Source organism: Electrophorus electricus, chromosome 20 (genome assembly GCF_041902795.1).
Source record: "Electrophorus electricus isolate QZ-2024a chromosome 20, ASM4190279v1, whole genome shotgun sequence".
In the NCBI taxonomy this organism is placed as follows: domain Eukaryota; kingdom Metazoa; phylum Chordata; class Actinopteri; order Gymnotiformes; family Gymnotidae; genus Electrophorus; species Electrophorus electricus.
The window spans coordinates 19400001-19427337 of record NC_137516.1 but is presented as its reverse complement, the minus strand read 5'-3'; the positions used below and the strand labels follow the sequence as shown (position 1 = coordinate 19427337).

At 42.6% G+C, this 27337-nt stretch overlaps 3 protein-coding genes across 4 annotated transcripts in view; all 3 read right to left on the bottom strand.

The window, feature by feature from the left end:
* slc6a9 (solute carrier family 6 member 9) overlaps positions 1–3695 on the bottom strand; it is a 36080-nt gene extending 32385 nt beyond the window's left edge. The window contains exon 1 of one of the 2 annotated variants that reach the window (XM_035536314.2): positions 3678–3695. The gene's annotated coding sequence lies outside the window, so the exon portion shown is untranslated. Of the gene's footprint in view, positions 1–3019; positions 3173–3677 lie in introns of those variants that run through there. The other variant, XM_035536312.2, reaches the window with a different exon arrangement.
* Positions 3696–8605: 4910 nt separating this feature from the next.
* klf17 (Kruppel like factor 17) lies at positions 8606–10706 on the bottom strand. Its single transcript, XM_027021730.3, has 3 exons — positions 10537–10706; positions 9383–10379; positions 8606–9276 (listed from the first exon to the last, which is right to left on the bottom strand). The coding sequence occupies exons 1-3, from the start codon at positions 10621–10623 to the stop codon at positions 9101–9103; spliced, it is 1260 nt and encodes a 419-aa protein (XP_026877531.2). The 5' UTR covers positions 10624–10706; the 3' UTR covers positions 8606–9100.
* Positions 10707–13718: 3012 nt separating this feature from the next.
* Positions 13719–27337, bottom strand: part of LOC118242972 (uncharacterized) — a 29085-nt gene continuing 15466 nt past the window's right edge. The window contains exons 5-7 of the transcript XR_014118862.1: positions 27076–27337; positions 18899–18956; positions 13719–18714 (exon numbers count right to left, since the gene is read on the bottom strand). The exon at positions 27076–27337 is cut by the window's right edge and continues 1417 nt beyond it. The gene's annotated coding sequence lies outside the window, so the exon portion shown is untranslated. The remainder of the gene's footprint in view (positions 18715–18898; positions 18957–27075) is intronic.

Sequence of the window (27337 nt, the reverse complement as noted above, 5' to 3'; positions counted from 1 at the left end):
CATTTGTTGACCGTCCAGGGGCTTCACAGTGTCGTCATTTCAGACACATGGGCTTTACATTCAGTGACAGTGTAGCACAACCTTCATAAAACCCAGATCAATGATGGTACATCCAGACACGACAGAATGAGACAGCTCTATCTGAGAACAGCTCAGAGAATGAGACAGAGCTATCATAGAACAGCTCAGAGAATGAGACAGAATGAGACAAATCTATCAGAGAACAGCTCAGAGCTCCAGCGGGTCTTTGCACAGTTGAAATGGCCCACAGAGCAGTGAGGAGAGTCTATCATGAGCACAAACAGTAGGAACAATCTCTGCTGAACACTCAACTTAGCCTTTAACCTTCAGAACAACCCAGAAAAACAGGATGTCATATACCATGCAAGTCTACTACAGGAAAGTTACAGCTGCGTCTGTAACCACACGTCTGTTGAACTGGGGCTGGTAAATATGGGTGAGCTTGTTCTCTTGCTACCTTTCCACCACAATTCAGGAGTTCACACAGGACAGCACATCCTCCGTAGGATAGCAAACAGATTCCCTGCATTCCCTCATCCAAGAAAGGAAATACAAAATGGTTCAGTCCCACAGCCTCCAGCGCTGTGACAACGGACGGGCAGGCATTGTGACCAGGATGTTTGGATTTGATGAGGCCATTGAGGGGCGCCAATAAAGCTTCCATAGCACAAAAGCTGTATAGACAACACGAGGAAGAGGTTGGGCAGATCAGCACATGGATGGACCTCCAGAATCACCAACTCATGAACCTGACTGACCAAACACAACAATCACTGGCAAACAAGCGTATGTGTTGACATGGCACCACCCACAGGTTTTCTTCTACATGTGTGTGGAAGCTCCCCCCAATGGCAGTGGCAGTTCTGCCTGACAACAGCTACAGGAGCTGTGTGATTGTGTTGGTGACGAGGGGCAGGGGACGCGGGTAGGGTGGTTTCACTTCGGTAACATGGAACGGTCCAGCTCCAATGTTCTCCTCTGAGCTCGAGGAAGTGGGGACCGGGCCCTGGAGACACGGTCATGCTGTGTGTGATGACGGACAAGTTCTGTGAAGCGTCTCCACGCCACAAACAGCTTCTCTATGGAGAATGCTGTAATAACCGGAGCTCAGCGCGAGCCCACACACTGCCGCGTCACACCCACTCTGACACACACACACTCGCCTCAACCTGCACGGGCGTCACCTGCTGCAGCCTGCTACCTCACTGTCCTGCCTTCCTCTGGATCAGTTATTCTGGCCTTAGGTCATAGGGGAGATTGAGGCCATCCATCTACAGCACTGATCTTCCCAGAATGTTGGGTCAAAATTCTTCAGAGAATTTTCAAGCCTTACATCCTCAGGGTTCCTATAACTCTTGTGTTAAATATATTTTGCTAGTTCTCTCAGCACTTCCCTAAAAATGACATTTTTATGCTGTACCAACTATTAAATGTGAACAATAGCTTTTATAAAGAATGTGTAAACCTGTCAAGACATGAATAGATAACCTCTTGCACAAGATATCTGCTCTTATTCCTGATATTAAAAGTGTTTAAACACATAAAATTAAGTCGTAATTTTAAAAAAAACTAAACAAGAACTACATATTCTAGCAACTGTTTCTAGACCTGATTACATGCTCTCCCCAACCAACACAGGAGCAAAACACTGCTTCACTTTCAGCTTACTTCCATTAGCCTTTACTACAACTAAGATTTCATAAAAGAAAGGAAACAAGTTGTAAATACTGAACAAAGACTTCAGAGACTTAAAGACCTATTTAACAGGTCCCAAAAGGTCATCTGAGAATCCATGCTCAATCTGCTCTGTTTCCACAGTGACAGAGACAGTCCATCAAACTCTGATGATAAATCCTTCAGCCAGAAAAACAGACTGCTTCATCCCTATGAAAGATTATTACACTGGGCTACAGTCTAAACGTGTGGTTTCTTTATGATTTAGATGTTAAATAAATAGAAACTGGAAAAAAATCACAGAACAATGGAAGCAGATCAGCGAATGTTTGTGGATCTCATGCCAAACTTGTTTAATCACACTGGCCACCAACAAAGCACAAGGTCGTTCTTTTAGAACATGACTGACCGAAACCGTCCAGAAAGTCATGCAACAGACATTCGTCAAATACCATCAGGTAAAAAACAAAATGTTTCACAAGAAACATGTCTGGGATTGACAATGTGTTTTCATTGTAGCTCAGGGCAGCTGTACAGAAATAGTGATTAATTTTAGACTTTGAACACTAAATAACATGTCCACTTTCGAACTATAATGACAAGCTAAAGAAACGGGAATTTCCTAAACGATACGATATAACAACATGGATGTCTACAGTCACAAGATAACAGCCTCTAACCAGTCAAATAGTAAACGAGTTATTCATACACAATAAGACCTAATGAACCCTAATGAGCCCCATTGAGCCCTATAACCAGAGAGTAAGACACACACGTCCCATAGGACCGCAGCAGACCGGCAAACACTAATAACAGCAAACACTAATAACGCGCTTCATCGTCATATTGCGCTAGTTTCGCCTTCTTCACGCTGTTTTTTCAACAACAGAACTTCACTAATGAGCGTCTGACTACAGTCCTTCATGACTACGGAGGTCATACCGACACTTTGCCCGCTCACCGACAACTACGACTACTAGGAAGCACCACGTGCTCTGCGGAGTTATGGCAAATATCCAACTGTGTGAAGATAAAGACTGAACTAATGCTCTGAAAACCCGTTTGTCTTAGCAGGTAACATAACTGCAGTCTAAGGAATTCAAAATGCAGTTAATTTTAAAAATCATTGTTGTCAATTTAAAAATGTATTTGCGGAAGCCAAAAGCATGTTTTTATATATAATACAGTCCATAAATAATGTGGTTGAGCCTACTACAGGTGTGAACCATTTACGCATATTGGGAAAACGATGGTTTTAAAAGGCATGTTTAGGCTACGTCGATAAATTCACCGGAGGAAACGTTATCGTGTGCGGCGCGCTTACCCTCACGGAGTCCTTTGTGCTGCGCGTGGGGCAGACGCGTGGGGCAGTTCGTCTGACGGAGAGGAGAAAAGTTGAGTGCATCGCTAATTTCTTCAAGCACCAACATGGGACCGCCTTTGTCCAAATAGCCCGAGTGCCATCCCACCCCCTCCTGCCCGGTAGCGCGTCCGGCAGGAGGGGCCGCAGTGGGGCAACTCCAGGACCCACATCAAACCTGCCACACGGGGACTTGACGCCACGAGCCAATACCTCCTAACTCAGATTTCCCAAATCTCCTCTTGTGAGATAATTAGCTACTACGATATGATTTTTAAAAAATATATTGATCTTATTAATTGTAACGCCCAGTTTGCTTTTCGATGTTGATCTGCTTCCTGGCTACTTACCTGTGTGAGATTATCGAGCAAATTTGGACGATAACAAAAAATAAAACGTCAACTGTCAACAATCGGAAATACGCTCTGGATTGAATTCGGATCTGATACTACAAGCTATTCCAATAAATAATAAAGATTCGTTTAAAATATGTTAGGGATAGACGGCAGATATACTAAACCTTGGCGATTGATATAAGGACTAGAATATAACCGAAAATTACATCCATGCACGTGCATCGTAAACGGAATGACCCACGGTTTTTCCAGACATGCAGCTGTACCTGCGTTTAATCCCGAGATGGCGAAACCGATCTGGGAGCAGATCTCTCAGGTGGACAAAAGACAAAAGTGTGCGAGCCGAAAGTTAGAGCTGCTGTGGCAGCATGGCTTTAATGACTCACACGAATCACAATAAAATGTGATGTCGTTTGCAGTGGCCGAAAGCACCGAGGGGGAATTTGTGGTAGATGCTTGTTGCGACTGGTGAAAATGAGTGGTTTCATTATCAAAGAAAGCGCGCCGTGTCTGGAAATTTTCCACTCGTGTTTTTGAGAGTTGGCTAACAAAAGAACCACAAAAGGTGCTGGACTGTCGAACTGAGGCCAAAATCAGGCTGCTAATAAATACAGTAATACAGCACATTAAACCGTATTCCCACATTTAATCGCAAGAAGGTTTGAGTGGGGAGTGCTTTGGTTAATATTCCCATATTATAATGCACACCTTGCAGTTTTACAGGGAATGTGCAAACATGGTTATTATTTTAGTATTTATGGTTGATCAATATCACGGGCAATGGCAAACCCGACGGACAAGGTGAAAATAACGGACATTTACAGTTAACCCTGTGGTCACTACAGTGTTAATCTCAGTGGTTTATATCATCCGGAGTTCCACTGCAGACAGAATTGCAGTGTGGGGTTAAATTCCAGTCTAGTAATTTTACTGTGTAGACGAGTGGCGGAAGGTTTGTTTGTATGTTGGTGCGAACACTAGGAATCATTGGCCATCAAATTGAGTCTGTAGTAGACAAACCCGAGAGGGACAGGATGTATGTGCTGTGAAAAACACAATGCTTCGATGACCACTCATTTGGTTACACACTCCTGTTCACAAGGGTGCTAAAATGATAAGCTCTTCTTAGCCCATGATAACTGCCACACAGGTGTAATGGACACTCAAATAATGGACAAAAGTATTGGGACACCCACACGTTACACCTACAGCCGCGTTTATGACGTTCCATTGTAAATCCACAGGCGTTAATATGCAGTCGATCTCCCTTTACAGATATAATAGCGTCCACTCTTCTTGGAAGGTTTTCAAAGACTTTTTTCCATTCATCCAGAAGAACGTTAGTGAGGTCAGACACGGAGGCGGGAGTGCCTGGCTCACAGACACAAAGGTGTTCAGTGGGGTTGAGTTTGGGGTTCTCTGTTTGCCAGTCACGTTTTTCCACGACAAACTTACCCCACCATGCCACTGTTTTTTATGGACTTTGCTGGGTGTACTGGGACAGTAAAGGTGCTTCTCCAACCTCTCCCACTAAGGTGGACACACACAACTGTCCAGAATGTCAGTGTGCTGAAGCATTGAGATGCTTCCCTTCACTGAAGTAAGGAGTCTAGTGCAACCTCTGAAATACAAGCCCACAGCAGTATCCCGAACATCAGTAACGTTCTCCTGAAACATGAAAAAAAAAGGCCACATGAAATATGGATACATATTTTTAAAATCATTTGAAATTAATTAACTATTTACTTATCTGTTTTGGCATATCAGAAAATGCTTTATTTTAAACCCAGAATGTACTATGACACAGAAATAAATTAGGTTAATTTTGACAGATTCTGCGCACAATTTAAGCAATAAAGTTGATTTTCCTAAAACAGAAACCAGTTATTTGTTTTAAGAGACCTGTCTTATATCCTCCTTTGTATATTTACTTTTGCTCTCCAATGTTGCTGCTCTTTTAGTTCCGTGTTAATGTGGTATAATTCTTCTTGGCTTCTAAGCCTGTTGCTTCAGACTTTTATTTTGGATTTAAGGAGCCAGATTGGTGTTTACAATTTACAATTTTTGTAAATACTTGGACAGACGTGAAGGGGTTTTGAACTCATTGTGAAAAACATTTAGCACATTGTCTGATGGATGACAAAGTCGGTATTCACAACTGTGCTGGTTTTCTTAGCATGCAGGAGTCACACCTTCTGATCAACAAACTGCTAATTCAGGTTCATGGATCTTGGTAAATTTAAATATTTTTGTCTGTTTGAGAGTTTTATGATTGTTTACGGTTGTCAGATTACCAGTTAAACTTGTCTAATTTTAATGGTCAGTGTGAAGTGTAATTTACATATATCTGGACTACAGTAAATGTTTAGGTATTTTGTGTGCTTGTCCTGTGATGTATTTAAACAATTTAAGAAAAGTAATCAAACTTTACCAACAAGTTCATTCAACGTTAAATTGTCATGCAGAATTATTCATTTTAATGCATTTTTTTTTTTACATCAGATCTATGTGTTTAAATTGTGCAATCCTGGGAAATGTACATTTATTTGAAATACATAAGTTCTAACATTTTGGCCTAAATGTTTCTGGAGTGTAACTACTGTGTCTTACACACTTATGGTGTGTTTCTATAATATGAGTCACAGTTTGCTGTTCCTGATTCAGTGAAGTTTCCCGTTTAGTTTCTGATCAAAGTTAAATTAGAAAAAAAACCCAATAAATGTTGAGAGAAGAGCCCTTTAATTCTTTGTTGGGGCTTAACAGTGTGGTGTATCATATCATTTCTCAGAATGAACCTTTTCCGTCTGCAGTTGTCGCAGTACTCTGGAATTTCTGAGACCTTTTATAGAGCTTCTAACTCGTGTGACCTGAAACATTCCCGCAGTGGCAAGAAAATCCCAGTTACAGAATAAAATCCCTTTAAGACAGAAGTTGAAGGCAGTGTACTTGGGGGTGGGGGTGGGGGTAAAGTGTACTTGTGGGGGGGTGGGGGTGGGGGTAAAGTGTACTTGTGGGGGGTGGGGGTAGGGGTAAAGTGTACTTGGGGGGGGTGGGGGTAAAGTGTACTTGTGGGGGGTGGGGGTAAAGTGTACTTGTGGGGGGGGGGGGGTAAAGTGTACTTGTGGGGGGGGAGTGGAAATTTCTTTCCACAAAAAAAGGCTAATGAGAGACACATCAAAAGCTGTTATGTAGAGTAGGATCATGTCTGAAGCCTTTCTGTGATCCCATCAGTGCTGTGCTTCATGACACCACTACAGCAGGAAAAAACAACCCAATTGCATATAAACTGATCTTGTGCAGTAGTTACGCTGAGCGGCAGCACGCGCTTTACTGTGGGCGTGAGGTCCAGTAAACTGAACTACAGCTGGTCACTGCTGCTTGGGCACAGTGTGTGCCCTCTGTGGCAGGCTGCACTGGCACTGGTGTCACATCAGCAACAAGAGAGAGGCCCTAGACGTATGTAAACAGCGCCATCTAGTGGTAGACGTTAATACCAGTCACTTTTCACGGATCAATGATTCTTGACTAAAGCCAAACTCATTACCCAGCCACTCCCTATTTACTAAACTTAGTATATTTAACATGTTTTAATTTTAATTCAACTCCACAATTCCAAGACATTCACGTATGTACAACATGATTATATATCCGGTTGAGTGTGATTTGTGAGGTCTAAAACATTTAAAAAATCATTTGAAATTAACTTTTATTTACTTATTTGTTTTTGCATATCAAGAAAGTAGTTTTCGAGCGCACATAACTCTCAAGAAACATATATGTTAGGTAAAACAGATCACGTTAATTGGTCTACTAGGTTAAGTATGAATGGAAAAAAATCGTATTTTCATGTAATTTGATTTGTTGCCGAAAGAGGGAGACAAAGTCTTAAAGATTAAGTGTCAAGTACTCTACAGCCCCTAGAAATGTATTGGCGTCCAAATACAGAAATAAAAATTTTGAATTTACATTTTTTACTGATATGATTTACAGCGTAAAATATAAAACACAAATAGTTTTTCTTCATAAAATCACTGAAAAGCTTCTGGATCTTAAGTAGCAAAAATTTTCGCTTCTTCCTTCTTTTTTAAAGTAATAAATGCTGTGGGCGGGTGGCGCTGTGGGCTTGTTCCTCTTCCCCGGTGTTGATCCTAAAGTTATCATTGTTGTGTGCTTGGAGCTGTGTATAGAGAAACTTTTTACTGGGGTTGTATTTCACTGGGATGTGCTGGAGATGTTTGTGCAGGGATTTGCAAAGCGTTGCACCTAGTAGGTGTACTGTCGTGGACGTGGGGGAATGCGTAGGTGTTTGTTGCCCTGGCAAATGTGTTAATAATAGGCAGATTTTCTTAGTAATGGTGAAAAGATGCCCTAGTTTTGTATTATTTGTACATATATTTTTACAGTATTGTTATGTTTATGGGGTTAAGTGTACTGGTGAGAATAAACACGTTCCCTCCTTCTCCCCGTTAACTGGTACCAGTCTCCTCTTAGACTGGGATTAGGTCACCCCACTTTACTTTAGCTGTGGATGTGTGGTACGCGCACATAAACCTCCTCTCAGCGGTAGGCGTGTAAGCAGGGATCGCTGTTCATGTCATTAAGTTCGAGTTCAAACTACAACAGTTGTGGCTACAACATCAGTAGTAAGCAGTTTGTCACGTTATTAAAATAACATGCTCCGTCCGCTTTGGGCACATTTTAGGGCTCGAACTGTACTTATTTATCTATTATTTATACATTCATTGTTTGAGTGTTTGCGGTTCTATTTGTGTGATTCTCTTTGCTATATTCTAATGTTTACATATTATTGTGTTTACAAAGATATGTTATTACTTGCCTGATGACTGTTTATCTTTATTAGGCCACATTATTACACGTTTTCTATACTGAAAAGGAAAGTCGTTATGCTGTGTGCTTCTGCATAGCCCGATAGCGGAACTGAATTTAAAAGATTAAATCAATTACACTGAATGCTTTAAGTCGCTTTTGGCCACGAGAGGGCGACATCAGACCGCAATCTGAAAACCGCAGCCTGACAGCATGCAGAACCGCGCCTGCACGAGGGCAAGCGCGTCAAAAAAAAAAAAAAAAAAGTTTGCTATTTTTATTATTGTCTCTTTTTTTTTCAAACTAAAATATTCACTTAAAAATGAGCAAATCTATTTTACAGAAACAAATAAGTTTACAAAAGGAATGTGAACAAGTTTCTCTATTTTAAAGACCATGTTAGGCATTATATACAGACAAAGGTTTTCAAGTATGCAGATTACAAAAAAGGTATCATAAAAAAATCTCTTCACCATTCACGAATGAAGGATTTGCACACACATGGCGCTTCGCTGAAAAATGTTTTAGTACCCGATATTAAAATCTTTGTTCAAACAAGTCAAGAGTACAAAACTAGACACATAAAAGGGTCCTAAATTCTACTGAAACCCAATGTAAGTATCCCATGTCTTAACAAAAATGTATGAACAAATTTGGGATCTAAAAGATATGTACAAAAATATGGGTCCTGCCCTGTTTCTGTACAAAGGAATCATTCTGGTCTTTACTAAATAACTTATTTTCTCATGAATCGCTCTTGTTCTTAAATACTGCCATAATTTAAGTCGCCGAGTTGTATTTACAACAGCCATTCCAAAGCAGGTATGACCATAACTACAGTGCGCCCCTCCACACAGCCAGTCTACATGTGCCTCTTCATGTGCAGAGCCAAGTGGTCGGAGCGCGAGAAGGCTCTCTCGCACAGGTGGCACTGGAACGGTCTGTGTCCCGTGTGCTTCCGGTAGTGACGCGTCAGCTCGTCCGATCTAGCGAACTTCCACCCGCATCCCTCCCAGTTACAGTGGTACGGCTTCTCACCTGCGGACATCGGGAGACACAACGGGCGGGTTACACTTCAGTGGAAGGTAAACAGGGCTAATGAATAATGCAAGCGTTTGAGGAATACACGAGCCACTCATCTTACCTGTGTGCGTGCGCATGTGAGCCTTCAGGTGCGAGCTCTTGGTGTACGTTTTCCCGCAGCCAGGAAACTCGCAGCTGTGCGTCGCGTTGCGCTTCCGTGACCACGACCGACGTCCACGTTTGGGCTTGATGTCCTCCGGATTTAGAAACTCCAGCAGTGGCGAGGACGGAGGAGTCAACACCATACCAGACATCCCCGAATGATGCGTGCGCATTTGCTCCGCGTAAAGCGCGTAGTGTCCGTGATACTGCGGCGCACCTTGGTGCCCGGGATACTGTGGTGGATAATGCGCGCGGTTCATGTACTGCTGAGGCTGCGCAATGTGCATCTGGTGACGAGGGTCCATATCTGACAAGTGACCTTGCTTCCTGGCCAGCATATCCCGGGACATGTCTTGCATGTGGTGGCCAAACGGCTGCATAGGGGCCTGGTTGTGGGCGCGTGTAGAAGGGTGAGGTTTCTGTCCATAAAACTGCCCCATGTAGTCATTTACCATCATGCAAGACTGCTCGTGATTTTCGGTTTTTATTTTGTATCCCAGAGCATTTGGAGTCGGCATGTGCACGTGTGCCTGACTGTGGGTGTTCAGTACGCTAAGATCAGTATATTCCGGCCTGTCGAAGGTCCCTTTAAGGTTGAAGTCTTCTGGTGACTCTGCGTGGTAGTTCATGTCTGGGGTGAGCAGCTCCGCTACAAGGCCGTGCCCGGTCCCACTGTACACGCTGGGAGTCGGGTTCGAGCCGTCGCTGTCGTACACGGTGTTGCAGCTCTCCGGTGACTCCGGTAAGGAATAAGCGGGTGGTCGCTGAGTCGAGGTATTGGCACTGTCGCACGTGATCGAGTTTGACAAAATGAACTCTAAATCCAAAAACCTGGAAAGTTCGTCCTCGTCCTTGGTCAGTGGCGGAGACTCCAAGATGCTGAATTCAACCTCGATGAGGGGCTTCGAGCTCTTGGCACCTGTCGAGTCGATTTCGGCCGGATCGATGTTCCAGTCCTACAAAACAAAACGGGTCAGCCGCAGAAGACTGCACGATGAAAGCACGCTCTTTTTTATAAACACGATGAAGCAATTAGAAACTATGCTGTTCTATTGACATTTTTATATTTACATTTAATAAAACTCAAAAAATGTTGGAACCGTTTATACTCACTCGGACAATTTCAGCATGTTTTTCGTCCAAAAGCTGGCTGTTTGAAAAGGCGGTTATCGACGGCAGCAAAGCACCCGCGAGAGCCATGTTACAAGCCTTCGGGAGTTGAACGGATATTTATATTCTCATGCAGGCGAAGAGCTCGAGCGGGCGCGTGTACAGTTCTTCTACCGAGCTCGTGTTTTGGTAGCTCATTATAAAGGGGGTTTGAATGACGTGTGGGCGTGTCCTCATGACGTAGGCAGCCTTTAGTTGTGAACTTGTAATCTACAGATCTAGTCATCAATGATCAACGGACGCAGCGCGGTTAGGTCTGTTAGAAACACAGGCTTTAGAAACGCAGTTTGTAAACTCACTTTAGAAATATTTCAGTATACAACTGCCTGAATGCAAAGAAAGAAAATTAAAAATGGATCATTTCGGTTATGTAGTAGGTTGGTTATGACATTTATAGCCGCAGTGTTGCTGAATTAAAAGAAAATCACTTTTAAAAGGAAACACTTTGCAGTGTGTTGATCGTGAAAATTTGAATTAGCAGTGCAACACATTCAGGTTTTACGATATTTCTTACACTTTTATTTGTTACGATACATTTGTAAACGACTTGATTTATGTAATACGATTTGATTATTTTAACAGTAAATGATCATGTGACATATTATAGATCAACTTAACTGACACGTATAGCAAGAACTTTCTTTCTTATTAAAACACATTTAACTGACTTTTTAACTAGGTGCTCGCTCGCGCGTTTGTCTCTACTTGCAGCACAAAAGGGGGCGCAAATCCTCCTCGCGACAGTTACACTCCTACAGTCCTAATACAACTAATCACCACTTAATGATCTTTATACATTTTGCATTTATACACACATTCAGATGCAGACAGGGACGAACGCGTACCCACACGTGCAAACACACACGTGTACTTTTTACCCATTAAATTAAACGAATACAACAAACATCACTCAGTCCTGAATACATAGTTGTCTACAAGAAATTGAAACCCTGTGTTTTGAGCAAACAAGAGATTCCAAAATAAATTTGCACTGTGAGTTTCGACTAATACAACCCGTCCTTTAATATTTAAATCGGCTGATTCAACGCTAAAGTCAAGAAACGCACGAGGGCCGATATTAATTTGTACAGGTCGAATTCACAAACCATTAACATGCGAGTAAGTAGCTGTGAAATCTCAGATCCATCGAAACAACACGATTATTGTAAAGTCAAACAGCTGCGCTAAATTTAAGTTAATGATCTCTGAGTCAATAAGCCTATTATTTAAGTTGATCATAAAGTAAATAAAGACTGTCGTAGTGATGTTTAGAGAAAAGGTGGGGCAATTTAACCGCAGAATCCAGCTGAATAGTTTTAAGGTTTGAAGATACTACCTGTTTTAGGGAACTATTAACGACATTCTACTGTCCAAAATGCTAAACGAGTGTTGTACTCGCTACACGGTACATCGGATTGCATTCTGCACTCTCCAACTACTGCGTGTTCTTTCCCACCCAGTAAGATGGAACCTGTATATCACGGTTAGGCACCCTGCACCTTAAAGGCTACAGTTTTATCCTAAATACCGGGAACCTCAGCATGCGCTGCTAATATTATTGCATGCAGTGGAAACAGATTTATTTTCCTGAAAACATTTAAAAAATACTTTAAAAAGTCAAGTCGAGGACCGTCCCGCGTCTTTTTATTGGAGAGTTTTAGCACAGCTCTAGATTATAGCATTATAGATTATACGTGGCATTTCAATTCAACAGTAGTCTGATAAAAGAAAGATGTGAAAGTTTTGTACACTTGGTCAGTTATTTTTAAATGCTACGTATAGAATGATTTTATAGAATGGTTTTATGGTTTCTTCTAAATCATACTAGTTAATCAGTGAAGAAGTAAACCTGAACCGAAGCGCGTACCCCGTTTGCTCCGCTCTGCAGAGAGAAAAGGAAGTGCGCTCGTGTCTTCTAAACACAATTAAGCAGATTGCAGTTTGGCAGACAGAGCAACAGTTTCCCGAAGACGACTAAATACAGTCAAAATCGCTCAGATAAACGATTTTAACATATCCAAGTTCCGATTAATCGGAAAAGCCACGTACAAATCATGACGCGAAAGCTGCGTTTACATACGGACTTCCTCACGTGTCCTGTAGGTATACAACCGGTAGGATTTTATCTGCCGAAGAATTCGATCGATTAAAATGGTATAAAAATAAAGAGAAACTAAATATGTGGTCTTTGGGGCAATCTTTCTCGTGAACTGATTTGTGCTTAAAAATGTAATTATAGACTGGAACATCATATAGAGTAGTGAAAATATTGATTGGCGGAATCAATCATTTAAGTTCTCAAATACGGCATGAAATAATAATAATAATAATAATAATAATAATAATAATAATAATAATAATAATAATAATAATAATAATAATAAGCCAAATACGACATTCTACTAATTAGTTTAATCTTGTTCAGGTTGGTCAGGATATGTGCTAGATTTTATAAAGGCTATGAATTATTGTCTATTCGTGTCTAAACAGTAGAAGACGTACAGGTCTCTATTGTATAACAAAATAGTACATTTATATATTCACTTAATTGTTTAACTATAAACTTTAACTATAAAGAAAAGAAAATTATGTTGAATGTTTTATTAGAAGTCACAGGCTGGAACATCACAGGCTCACATTCATATCGGGTCCCATCTAATAACCTGCGAATCATTACGGTTTTGTCATTTCCAATGACGCGAAAAAAATAAAATAAAATAAAAACAAAACACTTGTCAGGTCCTCTCATGGGAGCGGTAACCAGGTGCTGGGAGTTGTTTCATCAGGTTATGCTGATAATGTTTATTAGCTTTCTTGAGCTAAGGCAGTTGTTAGTTTTTGTTAGTCTTGCAGTCAGTGACCACGAGGAACTGGATGGGATGCGATTATGAGTGAAGTCTCCACCCTGCCATGCTTGCCTGCATGCGCTTCCTGAAAGGTATGTGAACTTGGCCAAATGTGTATACATTTGTGATAGCAAGTGTTTATACAACTTTGTTTATGTCTACAGATGTGTGAGTGTGTGTATATGTGTGTGTATATGTGTGTGTACGCACATGTGTTAACGTGTGTGTGTTGCGCGTGTGTGTTTCCGCCTAATTAAAACTGAATTACAGTAAACATGGCACATTTGCAAGAAGCATGCAATTAAACATCTTTTGATCCACAGAATAGAATACCACAGAATAGAATACCACAGTACAGAATACCACAGAATAGAATGCCACAGTACAGAATACCACAGTACAGAATACCACAGAATAGAATACCACAGTACAGAATACCACAGTACAGAATACCACAGAATAGAATAACACAGAATAGAATATCACAGTACAGAATACCACAGGACAGAATAACACAGTACACAATACCACAGGACAGAATAACACAGTACACAATACCACAGGACAGAATAACACAGTACACAATACCACAGGACAGAATAACACAGTACACAATTCCACAGGACAGAATAACACAGTACACAATACCACAGGACAGAATAACACAGTACACAATACCATAGGACAGAATAACACAGTACACAATACCACAGGACAGAATAACACAGTACACAATACCACAGGACAGAATAACACAGTACACAATTCCACAGGACAGAATACCACAGGACAGAATAACACAGTACACAATACCACAGGACAGAATAACACAGTACACAATACCACAGGACAGAATAACACAGTACACAATTCCACAGGACAGAATAACACAGTACACAATACCACAGGACAGAATAACACAGTACACAATACCATAGGACAGAATAACACAGTACACAATACCACAGGACAGAATAACACAGTACACAATACCACAGGACAGAATAACACAGTACACAATTCCACAGGACAGAATACCACAGGACAGAATAACACAGTACACAATTCCACAGGACAGAATAACAGAGTACACAATACTGGCTCTTTGGAGACACGCCTGGCTCTGTGAAGACAGTCCTGGCTCTATAACATCTACTCCCTAATCATCACTTTACATTTGTGTTTTTTTACACTTTCATTTTGCTGCATTCTGGCATTTTGACTAAGTTTGCAAGTTCATTGTAAAAGTCTTATGGTCGGTGGGCCGTATGCTTTCTCCTGCATCCTGGTTGCTGTGTGAGTAACGTGAAGGCTTTGTGCAAACTGTCAGTGTCATTCAACCTTGAGTGCATTTTCCCCAGGGCTCAAATGAACTATTAGCCACACAGTGTTAAGATATGACCTGTCAGTAAAGTGGGTGCATTACCAAGACCTATTCACCACTCTGATGTACAGCCAGTACTGCACAGTTCCGTTCTAGCTGTGTGTAGCATGAGCTGCACTGAAGGCTGCAGTGTTTGTGGGTTTGTTCATGGTTATGCTGCTTTTCGCTGTATCTCTGCAGTGGAATGTCTGAGCTCTGGTGGTCACTCATGTTTTAGCGCCTTGTTCGTCTTGACAAATCAGCGAGGCTGGGTAAATATTTGTACCTGGGGTTTGTACCACCCGCGTAGCTGCCGTGGGTCAGCCTGCACCTTTGCTACGATGGGGCAGACCTTTTCACTTCCACTGGACCATGCTAGAGTCAGAGCACTGCCAGCCAGGCTCCAGTCACCACAGTGACCCAAAGCCACAAAGCACACAAATGCAAAATAATGAGCACCGCACATCTAAAGTACATCTATTACAGAGCCGAGGTTAATGCCCACGAGGGGAAAAATACCTGTCAGGTTAATGATGGATACCTCTAACAGGGATCCAGTAGTAGGTACAATCCCAGCCTCTCCCATCTCGGAATAATCCGCGCTCATCTTGGCTTTCCCACTAACTGCCCACGCCTGTCCACATGTCTTGTGTGTACACAGTAGCAAGTCTACACATGATGAAGACTCTGGCAGGTTTTCAGAAGCACATTTTGCGTTCCAGCTAGTGCACACACTCACACACTTACCTCAGCACTGCTGCTCAAAACTGCTTTACAGGTTTGGTTCCAACCCATCTTGGTGCGTACAATCCCAGCATGTGCTGTGCTGTGCTGTCTTGTGTTGTATTGTGTTGTGCTGTGCTGTATTGTGTTGTGTTGTGCTGTGCTGTGTTGTGCTGTGCTGTGTTTTACTGTTTTGTACTGTTTTGTACTCTGTTTTGTTGTGTTGTGTTGTGTTGTGCTGTGCTGTGCTGTGTTTTGTTGTGCTGTGTTGTGCTGTGCTGTCTTGTGTTGTATTGTGTTGTGCTGTGCTGTGCTGTGTTTTGTTGTGCTATGTTGTGCTGTGCTGTGCTGTGTTGTGCTGTGCTGTGTTGTGTTGTACTGTTTTGTACTCTGTTTTGTTGTGTTGTGTGGTGTTGTGCTGTGCTGTGCTCTGCTGTGCTGTGTTTTGTTGTGCTGTGCTGTCTTGTGTTGTATTGTGTTGTGCTGTGCTGTGCTGTGTTTTGTTGTGCTGTGCTGTGCTGTGCTGTGCTGTGTTGTGTTGTACTGTTTTGTACTCTGTTTTGTTGTGTTGTGTGGTGTTGTGCTGTGCTGTGCTGTGCTCTGCTGTGCTGTGTTTTGTTGTGCTGTGTTGTGTTGTGCTGTGCTGTGTATTGTGTGGATTCTGGTGTGATGTGACCCCCCCCCGTTTGTCTTCCTGTTCTACTGGCTATTCACTCAGGCACTATGGACATTTATTACAGTCTAATCTACAGGCTCCAGGACAGTACTTACCCCCCAGCATGGGACCTGCACTGCTAACCAACAGAGATTCACTTCCTCACATGATGTAGAGACTGCACCTTCTCTGACACATCACATGAAAATGAGCAGGAGACGAAGACAGAGGACAGAAATTAGAGTGGGATGAAGGGATGACCCTGGGAAAATCAAAATCACACCTCAAAAACAACCCTGAACTAAACCCTCAGGGCTCTCCCTGCTGGAGCCAGAAGCTGGTAATCTTAAACAGTCTGACTAAAGAAGCAGCCTTCCAGGATACAGACATAGTACTCAAAAACAGCATTGCAAGAACTATGCACTAAAAAAGACTAAGTTTGTTCAGTTGTTAACAATTGAAAGAGTGACTGAGTGTGTTTTAGGTCTGATCTTAGGTCTGATTGTGTCTGATACAATAGGCAGGAATGCACTGGACTTTTCCATACAGATATTTTCTGTTCAAATAGATATATTAGATATATTAGAGTGGATTCACATAGATATATTAGTGTGCATTCTATGCAATATTGCTGCTCCTCAAGATTCCACGGTAACTGAAGTCACTTCCTGTCTTCCAAGTGCACCCTTCACACGCACCCAGTTTTCTGTAGTTGGTATCAGCCTCACTGGCCTCTGAGCAGCTGAGGACCGGGAGGTTCTGGGGTCAAGAGTGTGTTTGTGTTTGTGGGGTGGGGGGGGTTGACCTGCGCCCAGGAATCCGTGTCCCCGTGTCACACAATAGTAATGGACTTGGGAAAAGCACTTATTTGCACATCTATCTGTTCTCTGCTGTCATTCTGTTCTTCAGTCAGATGAAAGGAATTCATCAGCATTCCTGTTCCCAACCTCCGCAAGTCCGATGGATCTCACACAAATCCACCCAAAGGCACCTAAGGTTGGGTTTCTCTGGATCTAAAACTCACTAAGACTAAGAAAATATATATTTATAGTTTACCAAAAATAGTCTTGGTTGTAATCTAAACAGAATAGCATGGAATGAAAGATTAATTTTAAATGTCATTTTAGAGATTTTACACAGGATAGCATGTTGGTTACATGATTAGTGTCGTTTCCTGGGGAATTTGTGGACATTTGATCTTACACTGCAACTGAGTAAAAAAAAAACAATCCAAAAAGAAAAAAACATTGAATAAAACATTAGCTACTTAATAGTCAGCAGGTAAAGACTAGCTGTTTAAGACTCTACAGCAAGACCAGGCGGTAGTAATTTGAGCAGTAATCTGCCGGCACTGCTCCCAGAGAACTGAGAGCAGCCATGGTCCCTTTGCTCTACTGGGAACCTGTACCTGTGCTTCACCTGTACCTGTGCTTCACCTGTAGCTGTGTTCCACCTGTACCTGTGCTTCACCTGTAGCTGTGTGTCCCACCTGTACCTGTGTGTTTCACCTGTAGCTGTGTTCCACCTGTGCCTCTGTGCTTCACCTGTACCTCTGTACTTCACCTGTAGCTGTGTTCCACCTGTACCTGTGCTTCACCTGTAGCTGTGTGTCCCACCTGTACCTGTGTGTTTCACCTGTAGCTGTGTTCCACCTGTGCCTCTGTGCTTCACCTGTACGTCTGTACTTCACCTGTAGCTGTGTTCCACCTGTACCTGTGCTTCACCTGTACCCGTGCTTCACCTATAGCTGTGTTCCACCTGTACCTGTGCTTCACCTGTACCTGTGCTTCACTTGTAGCTGTGTACTTCATCTGTACCTGTGCTTCACCTGTAGCTGTGTTCCACCTGTATCTGTATACTTCACCTGTAGCTGTGCTTCACCTGTAGCTGTGTTTCACCTGTAGCTGTGTTTCACTTGTACCTCTGTGCTTCACCTGTAGCCGTGTTCCACCTGTACCTGTGTGTTTCACCTGTACCTCTGTTTCACCTGTAGCTGTGTGTTCTACCTGTAGCTGTGTGTTCCACCTGTAGCTGTGTGTTCCACCTGTAGCTGTGTTGCACCTGCAGCTGTGTTTCACTTGTACCTCTGTGGTTCACCTGTAGCTTTGTTTTACCTGTACCTGTGTGTTTCACCTGTACCTTTGTTTCACCTGTAGCTGTGTGTTTCACCTGTAGCTGTGTTTCACCTGTACCTGTGTGTTTCACCTGTACCTTTGTTTCACCTGTAGCTGTGTGTTCCACCTGTAGCTGTGTTGCACCTGTAGCTGTGTTTCACCTGTCGTTTGTGTGTCACCTGTAGCTGTGATTCACCTGTAGCTGTGATTCACCTGTAGTTGTGTGTGTCACCTGTAGCTGTGATTCACTTGTAGCTGTATTTCACGTGTAGCCTCTTTGTCTGCTTGCAGGCAATGTGGTGGCCTTTGGCTTGGAGGACTGGTGTCTGCATAGAGGAAGGTAGCGAGCAGCCTGGATGTTTTGATAACATCTGTGACCTCTAACCTTGCTGTCCCCCACTGTCAATTATATTACTTTGGCTGTTCATACAAAGACATGAAAGACAGACACGATTAATGTGGAACCTCAACAATAATCTACATAACAGAATCTGATCACCCTGTGCACAAAGGTCATGTGTAGTCCATGTGAGAAAGTGTTGAAATCAATTTTAAAGAGGTTTTGAAATCAGATAATTATCGACTGACTGAGTTCAGCTCTTACATTTCTTCTGAGATGGACATGTGTGACTCCGCCCCTTCAGGCTTCATGCACGGCGCTCCTGTGGAAGAGAACCAAACATCGCTTGTGTTGATTAAGTAATCAACGGCGTTTGTGGCCAAGACGAACACAGCAGGAGTCTTCCTGCACGTCTGAAACTGGGCCACTGTTGAGACAAATGTGACTAGAGTTTCTCTCACAATGTGGAAGCCACAGTCCCAGTAAGCTGACCTAACTGGGGCAGTTGTGGGGTTTGTATGGTTACCAGTTGGTTCCCTGGAGGCGTGCTGACAAATTGAGACCAAAAAAAAGGCTTTTGAGTCTTTTTTGTAGAATGTCTGAAAACAAGTGTCACTGTCTTCAAATCAGCAACTTTCTTTCAGTAAATATTTATCAGTAAATTAGCTAAATTGTAAATCAGTAAATTGTCTAAAGATAAATTATTGTGATTATATAAGGACTAAATCCTTGAGTCGAAAACATTTAACTCACTTTTGCTCAAAATGGTTTGCAGTTAATCATGGTAGTTGGCAGGTCAGCTTGTGCAAATATAGCAACAGCAAGACCTGAAAAGCAGAGGTAACGCTGTAGCTCAGCTGTAGGCCACCTCAGCCGTAGGTCACCTCAGCCATAGCGCACCTCAGCCGTAGCTCACCTCAGCCGTAGGTCACCTCAGCCGTAGCGCACCTCAGCCGTAGGTCACATGCACCTTCTGGCTGCCAGATGCATGAGTTCCACAAATTAGGTGTGAGCACCTGGCCGGGAGGCCAAACCAGCTTCATCAAAACACACCACAAGCTTTCAGTGTAGCGAAAGAAGATTCCTCACCTCGGCTCAATGTTCCCCGACAATCCCCGCTGAGCCCGTAACAAGATTTAAAAGGTTATTAATCAGACTTACCTGGCTAATTAGGTCAAACTAATGAAGCCATTTTCAGGCTGATAAGCCAAACTTCTTTCTCAAATATTAGGGGTAAATACTTGTCTTGGAATTTTCACACTTTGGCTTAATTGAGCAGAGAATCAGCACAGGTTTGCAAACAGAACTGTAGAAAACATGTGAGGAGAAAACATTACGTTAGCATTCTTGGATGTTGCCACAGGCAACATGACACATTTTGCTTGCCTGTGTTACTCTGCGCAGGGGAATACCATGGCAACTGAAGAGACGTCCAACTGACCATGAGTGGCTGCTATGCCACATAATCCAACTGAAAACACAATACTGCTCATACTGGTCAAACTGGTCATATTGCTAATACTGCTCATACTGGTCATACTGGTGATACTGTGAACACAATACTGGTCATAGTGGTCATACTGCACATACTGGTCACACTGTGAATCTTTCTGCCAGTAAATAATGCAGTGTAAACTGTTTTTTATTGAGAGGTGAATGAAGACGTGTGTAGGTCACCAGGACCATGGGCTGGTGTACAGCTGAGATCTTGTCTCCATTCCTGTGCTGGCCTGTTTCTGCTTTCCTTCTTCTCCCCTGCTTGTTCTTGGCCATGGTGCTGTGCAGATGACCAACTGGGGCTAGAGGGATCAGTGTTACTGTTGTGGTGATGCATGCCTCTGAGATGGGGGAGGGGTGATTTTAGTGGGCAGGTCTTTTAGCACTAATGACCCCGAGAGACCCTGTCCAGGCTGCCCGTCACTTGTGCTCAGAGTGGACCATGTCCCACCCATACCCTCCTCACACACTCAGCAGAGACCTGGTACTTGCTTCCAAAGTTTAGAACCTCCAGCACCAAAAACCCAGCAGCAGGCTGGGACGCCCAATGTTTGGACGCGTCATTGGTTCATTCAATGGTTCATTCGTTGATTCATTCATTGGTTGATTCATTGGTTCATTCCATAACTTTCACACACATTCGGTTTGGTGGTGAGGTTCTACAGTTGGATGACAATACGTGACCCTTTATGGGGCTTAGCAGATGGCTTATCTCATGCATTTCACAGGGATGCTAATGAGGTATGGAGTATCAGGGGTAATCTCCAGCCTCCTCCGCTTCCAAAATGACACATTTTCCCCTGAAACCATCAAGCTTTTGTTGTGCTGAGAGTGACTGAACAATTTCAGCCCTTTCAAACACTCCTGCTTGCTCTGTTGGGGAGGCCCAGGTCTCCTGAATCCTGTGGCATATCTCTCTCATTCTGGCTAGGTTTGTTTCAACTCTGTTTTTAGGACATGACAAACGTTAGGGAGAGCAGGGGCATGTTTCCCCTCTCAGTAATGATCTGAGGTCAGTCCAAAAAGAATAGCAACAGGCCCCAGAGCTCTCAGAGATGATCTGAGGTCCAAAGGGAACATAATGAGGCCCAGTTACAGAGGAGGAACTCCCTGGAAAATGACGTGGCACTGGGCACTTTTTCCACTGGAGAAATGGCCGGTGTTCCAGAATTGCACAAAAGCACACACGCCTCAGGAATTCCTGAAACAGTCAATCCCATCCATGCCAACCATAATTCTGTAATATCTGTTGTGCTCTCTGAGAATGAGGAAGGTGATAGAGGAGGAAAGGTAGAGAGTGTGAGAAAAGAAGACAGAGAGGGAGAAAGAGAGAGCAAGAGAGAGAGAGGGAGAGAGAAAGGGAGAGAGGGAGAGAGAAAAGGAGAGAGGGAGAGAGAAAGGGAGGGAGGGAGAGCAAGTAAGAGCAAGGGACAGAAAGATGGAGAGAGAGAGAGAGAGAGAGAGAGAGAGAGAGACAGCGACAGAGAGAGAGAGAAACTGACACATTACAGTTGGATTTTGGCACTAAATCTGCACATGTGGCTTTTTCATGCCTTGAGGTACACACACCATAATTAAACCACTTTATGCTGTGGATCAGCATGTCAATCACAATATAGTAGCTGTCAAATATTGTCAAACACAAACACTAATTATCATCCAATTGATCAACATTCAATTGCATTAGATGTATATTTTAAATGTTAAAGGGACACATTATACTGTAAGCAAATCCTTTTCTCATATGTGTATAAATATGAGTTGTACAGAAACACGAACTTCTTTGTCTGTTCTATTTTAGCCTGTTCTGTTTTCTAGGCTACAGTAGACCCTCAGGCTGCAGAGCACAAGAGAAGTGACAATATCATCTACTTCACGTTTCACCTAATAGCTCAGGACTAACCCTACCCACAGAGTGTGTATACTCACACACTCCAAAACGACTTTCTGTTCTACTCACACACTCCAAAATGTCTTATATCACACAGTATTTATTAGGCACTTGAATGTGTATAAACGTTTATTCAGTTGATCCCTCTGTGTATGTCGGCTTAGTTATGAGTCTTATGCCTGTGGAATAATGCAATGGACGTGTTTAGTAAAACAATACTGAGCTTTAACCCTGGACACCAACAGCACATTACACAGGATAATTAATAATAATCATTAATAATTAATAATTACTACACAGGGTAATTAATAATAATCATGAATAATTAATAATTACTACACAGGGTATTTAATAATAATCATTAATAAGTGTTAGAATTATTTAGTGAGAATTACGTAGAGCACTGCACACACACACACACACACACACGCACACGCGCACACGCACACACGCACACACGCACACGCACACACACACACACACACACACACACACACGCACACGCACACGCACACGCACGCACGCACGCACACACACACACACACACACACGCAAGATGAGGCAACAGTTGACCCTCAGAGAACACAGAACACAGCCAACCCCTTCATGCTTATCAGTGAGACCAGCTGAACTGTGCATGAGTAGATGGGTCTGTCATGTTTTATGTTCTCCCAACAAATATTTAATAAAGATAACCATGAAAGGAAAAACTATTTAACTGTAGATAATTTTATTTTAATGGTTACCTTATATCCAAAGCAGCAGATATAATTGAACACAACTTGAGGGTTAAAAATCTTTCTCAGGGGCCCAACAGTTGCAACTTGGCAGAGGTAGGACTTGAACTGGCAACCTTCTGATTACTAACGCAGTACAGTACCCACTGAGCCATCGCTGGCTTAAAGAGGTATGAACACTATTAGTTTTAAATATTAAAGAATAATAAGTATCATAATAAGTGCTCATTTTTGATAAATGAAGAATAATGCTTCATTAGTGAACTAACATACAGTTCTCGCGCACTCTTGTGTTGGAGTCCTAATCTTACTGTTGCAGTATTCCTCAGAGAACGTGCAAAGGTGCTCCACGTGTGTCTGTTCTTATCTGGTCATTCTGAGAAGGACCTTCTCGGGCTCTCCAGAAGGGCTTCTCCTGTTATCTGCTCCGCCCTTCTTTCCTTTCGGTTGGAGACGGACTGCTATCTGAGCTCACCTTTAGCCAGCCTGGCCTGCGGAGGGACGATTACTGCTGAGGAACCGTAAGAGACCAGCTGAGCTCCACAGCCTTGGAGGAGCAGCTCTGTAATGCCATGGCTATTTCATTCCTATATCACGTTTTTTGAGACATGAAATCAACACATCCAAACGCCAAACTCGTGTGAAAGCTGTTAAAAAAAGCTGAAGCCATTCTTTCTGTCATTGTTGCTCTGCGAGGTGAAAACTTTGCTGAGGTAACTGGAGCACCGTTCACATGCTACACATCTTTGTTCTGTGGGACAATGAATGTATCCAGGTGAAAGAAGCAGGAGACACTTTATTGACAATAGAAATGAAAAGTGATTGCGGTGTAATCACGTCCTGGTTGAAAGTGTGAAGCTGAAAAAGTATCGCGCTTGTTAGAGGTTCCAGAGGTTAGATCAGGGAGATCAAATGACACCACAAGAGTCTCTGCCAAGTTTTCACATGAAGTCAAATTTTTTTTTCCTGGAAAAAGGAGAAGAATTGAAACAAGATAATGAGGCACTTAGTGGCTATGATACTCCTGCTCCATCCACTGGAACATAGTAAACAGTAAACGTTGTGCAGCTCTGTGACACTGGAATAGTGGTTCCAGCAGAGTCCAGAAATGGCAACCCAGAAAACAGGCCAGGATGCTGTATAAATGTTTTGCATAAGTATACCATATATATATATATATATATATATATATATATATATATATATATATATATATATATATATATATATATATATATAGAGAGAGAGAGAGAGAGAGAGAGAGAGAGAGAGAGAGAGAAATAATTATGTGATACAAATTGGTTCATCTGTGGTATGATACATCTTTGGTATGGTATATCTATGGTATGGTTCATCTGTGCTATGGTTCATCTGTGGTAGTTGAAAATTCAGCTGCATTTGTAAATGTTTGCCTGTATCTAAAAATTAAATGCTAAACATATATTAAAAATGTAGCTAATTATGCATGAAAAAACAGCACAGAATAAACAGATGCCAGTAAGACTACCGACAGTTATGTAGTATGCAGGAATCAAGCCCAGTCTGTGTGTTAGATAGAGCGGTTAGGTAGAGCTGTTGGGAAGAGCGTACAGTTCTGTGTGTTCAGCGGTTAAGTAGAGCGGTTAGGAGATGTTAGATGTAATCTGTCATGTGTATGCACTTAATTAATATGACAAAACCTCTTCATGTTAGGAGTGAACCTGGTACCCATGGAACATGTGTAAAGTTTCAGGGTCCTGACTTTGATCCTTTGACTGTTACTACACGTAGAGTGAGGTTTCCTGTGCCTGGAAGGTGAGAACATAGACCACGTTAGAACATAGACCACGTGAGAACATAGTGAAGGTGAGAACATAGCCTACGTGAGAACATAGCGAAGGTCAGAACATAGTGAAGGTGAGAACATAGCCCACGTGAGAACACAGACCACGTGAGAACATAGCCCATGTGAGAACATAGACCATGTGAGAACATAGACCACATGAGAACATAGCGAAGGTGAGAACATAGCCCATGTGAGAACATAGTGAAGGTCAGAACATAGTGAAGGTGAGAATATAGCCTACGTGAGAACATAGCGAAGGTCAGAACATAGTGAAGGTGAGAACATAGCGAAGGTGAGAACATAGCCCACGTGAGAACATAGTGAAGGTGAGAACATAGTGAAGGTGAGAACATAGCCCACGTGAGAACATAGTGAAGGTGAGAACATAGCCTACGTGAGAACATAGCGAAGGTCAGAACATAGTGAAGGTGAGAACATAGCCCACGTGAGAACATAGTGAAGGTGAGAACAAAGCGAAGGTGAGAACATAGCCCACGTGAGAACATAGTGAATTTGAGAACATAGTGAAGGTGAGAACATATTGAAGGTGAGAACATAGCCCATGTGAGAACATAGTGAAGGTGAGAACATAGTGAAGGTGAGAACATGTTGAAGGTGAGAACATAGCCCATGTGAGAACATAGACCATGTGAGAACATAGACCACATGAGAACATAGTGAAGGTGAGAACATAGCCTACGTGAGAACATAGTGAAGGTGAGAACATAGTGAAGGTGAGAACATAGCCCACATGAGAACATAGTGAAGGTGAGAACATAGTGAAGGTGAGAACATAGCCCATGTGAGAACATAGTGAAGATGAGAACATAGCCCACGTGAGAACATAGTGAAGGTGAGAACATAGCCCACATGAGAACATAGTCAAGGTGAGAACATAGCTCATGTGAGATCGTAGCGCAGGTGAGAACCTGGGCTGAACACACACACACACACACTCACACACACACACACACACACAGGGGGGTCACCTCCAGCTGCATTAAACACTGAAACACAGGGCTGGTCATGTTTTCTTTTCCTTTTATTTTTCCACTGTGGAGCAAATGCAGACATGATGGTTTTTCTGCTGAATAACAACATCCATTCAGGACAATTTGGAAAGTGAAGCACTGATCTGAGTGTATTGGGTATGGCAGGTGGGTATGAGAGTATTCTAACATGATGCTCATGTAATATTATAACATGATGCTCATGTACTATTATAACATGTTGCTCATGTAGTATTATAACATGGTACTCATGTAGAATTATAACATGATGCCCATGTAGTATTATAACACGCTGTTCATGCAGTACTATAACATGTTGCTCATGTAGTATTATAACATGATGCTCATGTAGTATTATAACATGTCGCTCATGTAGTATTATAACATGATGCCCATGTAGTATTATAACATGTTGCTCATGCAGTACTATAACATGTTGCTAATGTAGTCCTATAACTTGATGCTCATGTAGTATTATAACATGGTACTCATGTAGTATTATAACATGGTACTCATGTAGTATTATAACATGTTGCTTATGTAGTATTATAACATGATGCTCATGTACTATTATAACATGTTGCTTATGTAGTATTATAACATGATACTCATCTGATTCTATACCATGATGCTCATGTAATATTATAACGTGATACTCATGTGGTATTATAACATGCTCATGTAGTATTATAACATGCTCATGTAGTATTATAACATGGTACTCATGTGGTACTATATTAATATGACTAGCTTAATCAAGAACCCGTTCAGGTGCTGTGGGGAGTGGGAGGCCAGTTTGGGTATAACAGACAGTGGCTCTTTAAGAGTGAAAAACAGATAGACTCCCTGCATGATTCCACGAAGTCTTATGCAACTGAGGGAAAAATGTGTACTATTACAAGAAAATATGTAAACAACTGTGGTGTAAAGCCTGAACCCCCTCCCCACCTGTTTGGATGGTGAACCTAGAAGTTGTTCTGAGAAGAACCCTCACTCTCTCTGTACAAGCCTCGCTGCCATACAGAGTAACATTTGGACTGATATTACATCCTCTGTCTAGTGTTACTATGCGTCCGCAGCTCTGAGGATCCACCCCCATCTCAGCCACGCTGCACGAGACTCGGTGCTCTGTGCCGTCCCTGGAGGAGGTGCTGCAACCGAGGCCGCCCCCGCCCTGATGACCCCATATCTACCCTCTCACAGAGGTCCGAGCCAAAAGCCTCGCGCTATTACTGAGGGCTCCCAGGAGAGTGAAACCCATACAGTGTGCAGGCACAAAAGGTCATTAAAAAGTGAGCAAAGGCTCAAACTCAGAACCTGTAAAGCAAGTCTTCTCCTTTCAGAGGCACCATTTGGTAGCCACTGATGGAGAGGTAAACAGATCTGGATTAGACCAACAGAGGGAGGGTGTGTGTGTGTGTGTGGTGGGATTGCAGGGCCTCCAGGGCATGAAGCAGGATAACTGGGTAAGGGAGATTCACCTTGCTGTGAGAAACTCTAAAGGCGATGCCTACCCCCACCTCCATACACTCCACACTGGGTCACCATACATCCCCTTGGCCTCTTGTGATTGGAGGGAGTGTGAGATTCCGTCCAATAGAGCCGCTCTGTTCAATCTATACAGGCATCAGCCTTGTTTTTGACAGGCAAGACAATGGCCTGGTTAATACAGTCATCTCCTCACACAGTAGTCCATAGAGGCTGCTGGACCTCAGAGATGGTGCTGGACCCCAGAGATGGTGC